Below are 2149 nucleotides of genomic sequence, written 5' to 3' on the forward strand. Positions count from 1 at the left end.
AAACTGAGCATGCTTTGGATTTCCCCTCATCCTCGGGCCGAGAGCGCTCAGATCAGGTGATCCAATAATCAGTTGCCACGTACTAGGCGAGGACAATTTTCTATATAAGCAATCATGGGCCTCGGGTTGGGGTCGGCTCTCTGGTTTCCCCTGAGGACTTTGCACTGCCTGTCGAGATGCAATAAAGCCTTACTGCAGAAGAATCCTGATCGTGTTCTCGTCTCTTCTCGTCCGAGCCTGCTGGCGGGGTGGTCGGGAACAGAGCGAGCAACAATTGGTGCCGAAACCCGGGACACATCAGACACCGCCAGAGACCCCCTGGAGACAGGGAGGATTCAGAACTGCAGGGACCCACGCCGGAGAGGTATGTCCTTTCTAGAATCTGGGTTGTTATCTCTGGGACTAAGCGCTTTCTGGGCTGGAGCGATAGAAGGAACCCTGATAGCTGTAGGGGCTACCATTCTGCTTCTTTTGATTTTGTTTTGCTTCCATAAGTATCACTGCTGAGCTCGGAAGGACCCGGCGTAGATAAGTCGGCGGGGCTCACGAACGAAGGCACTTTCGTTTTTCGCTCCTTGTCCCCTTAAGACGGATGTAGATAAACCGCTGGGGAGAATTGTGCCACATTTAAGTCAAAGGTAGATAACTTGCATTGTGGCTAAGCACTTGATGATAGATTTCATTGCGCCCGTTTTATTGTCGCTGGAAATCTTAGTCATACAAGGAGTTCTGATCACTGCTGCCTTTCTGATCATATATTGGAGAGAAGGAGATGGGCTCTACCCAGTCTCTGGTGACGGCCTTGCAACAGGTCCTGAAGCAACGAGACATCAAGATAGCCCCCAGGACCTTGAAAAACTTTATTAAGGAAGTGGATAGGGTCGCCCCCTGGTATGCCTGTTCTGGGTCGCTAACCCTGGCATCATGGAACAAACTGGGGAGGGACCTAGACCTTAGACAAGAACAGGAGGACCTTAGGCTGGGCACCAAGGCCATATGGAAGCTTATAAAGAATTGTCTACAGGATAGAGATTGTGAACTTATGATAAAAGAGGGACAGCGCTCCTTAGAGAACATACAGGAAGGACTATCAGAAACCGAACGGGGAGACAGGGTTGGCGCCAGGAAAAAGATAATTCCATCAGCCCCTGAGGCTGGATTTCCCCAAGAGGGAAAAGAGGTAAAGGAAGATAATAAGAGAGACCCCCCCCTACAACCCAGAGCTAGGGGAAGGACGGAAACTTTATCCTTTTCAAATGCTTCACGCTTTTGAGAAATGTTTTGAATCTGACTACGAGGGCTACACCTCGGATTCAGAGGGGGACTCCTCCGAAGAGGTGCGGGCCCCCCATAATGAAAAGGGGCCCAAGGAAATGAAAGGGACTGAGGAACCTGAGCCCCAGAAAAGGAAAAGACACCCAGCAGGGAACTCATTACTACCCCCTGCCCTGACACGGGAAATAACAAAGGCTTTCCCTGTCTTTGAAGTCGTCAATGACCAACAAGAGGCCAACAGGGTATATGCCCCTGTGGAGTATAACCAGATTAAAGAATTGGCAGAGGCAGTGAGAAAATATGGAACAACGGCCAACTTTACGTTGGCACAATTAGACCGTCTGGCGAAAGATGCCATGACACCCTCAGACTGGCAGATGATTGCTAAAGCCACCCTCTCCAATATGGGGCAATATTTAGAATGGAAGGCCCTATGGCATGAAGCCTCTCAGGAACAGGCAAGGCTTAATGCTACAGCAATTACGCCTGAACAAAGGGCTTGGACTTTTGAAATGCTTACTGGGCAAGGAGCCCACGCCAATGACCAGAACAATTTCCCATGGGGAGTCTATGCCCAAGTTTCTAGACTGGCCATAAAAGCTTGGAGGGTGCTATCAAGAAAAGGAGGAATAGATAACCAGCTTACTAAAATCCTGCAAAGGAACGATGAGCCCTTTTCAGAATTTGTGGCCAGACTGAGTGAGGCAGCAGCTAGAATCTTTGGGGACACAGAACAGGTTAACCCCCTCATAGAACAACTGATTTTTGAACAAGCTAATCAAGCATGCCGTACAGCTATTGCGCCCCGAAGGACCAAAGGCTTGACAGATTGGATTAGGATATGCCGGGATGTAGGCGGCCCCCTCACCAATGA

At 49.7% G+C, this 2149-nt stretch overlaps 1 protein-coding gene across 1 annotated transcript; it reads left to right on the forward strand.

Annotated features, from left to right (window-relative positions):
- Positions 1–316: 316 nt before the first annotated feature.
- LOC108491807 (igE-binding protein) lies at positions 317–2149 on the forward strand (the record flags this gene model as incomplete). Its single annotated transcript, XM_017803465.2, is given in 1 exon segment — positions 317–2149. A coding segment is annotated over 1 exon segment (893 nt), but the record flags the coding sequence as incomplete, so codon positions are not given.

The sequence above is a fragment of the Nannospalax galili genome, unplaced genomic scaffold (genome assembly GCF_000622305.1).
Source record: "Nannospalax galili isolate Female #2095 unplaced genomic scaffold, S.galili_v1.0 scaffold1327, whole genome shotgun sequence".
Classification (NCBI taxonomy): domain Eukaryota; kingdom Metazoa; phylum Chordata; class Mammalia; order Rodentia; family Spalacidae; genus Nannospalax; species Nannospalax galili.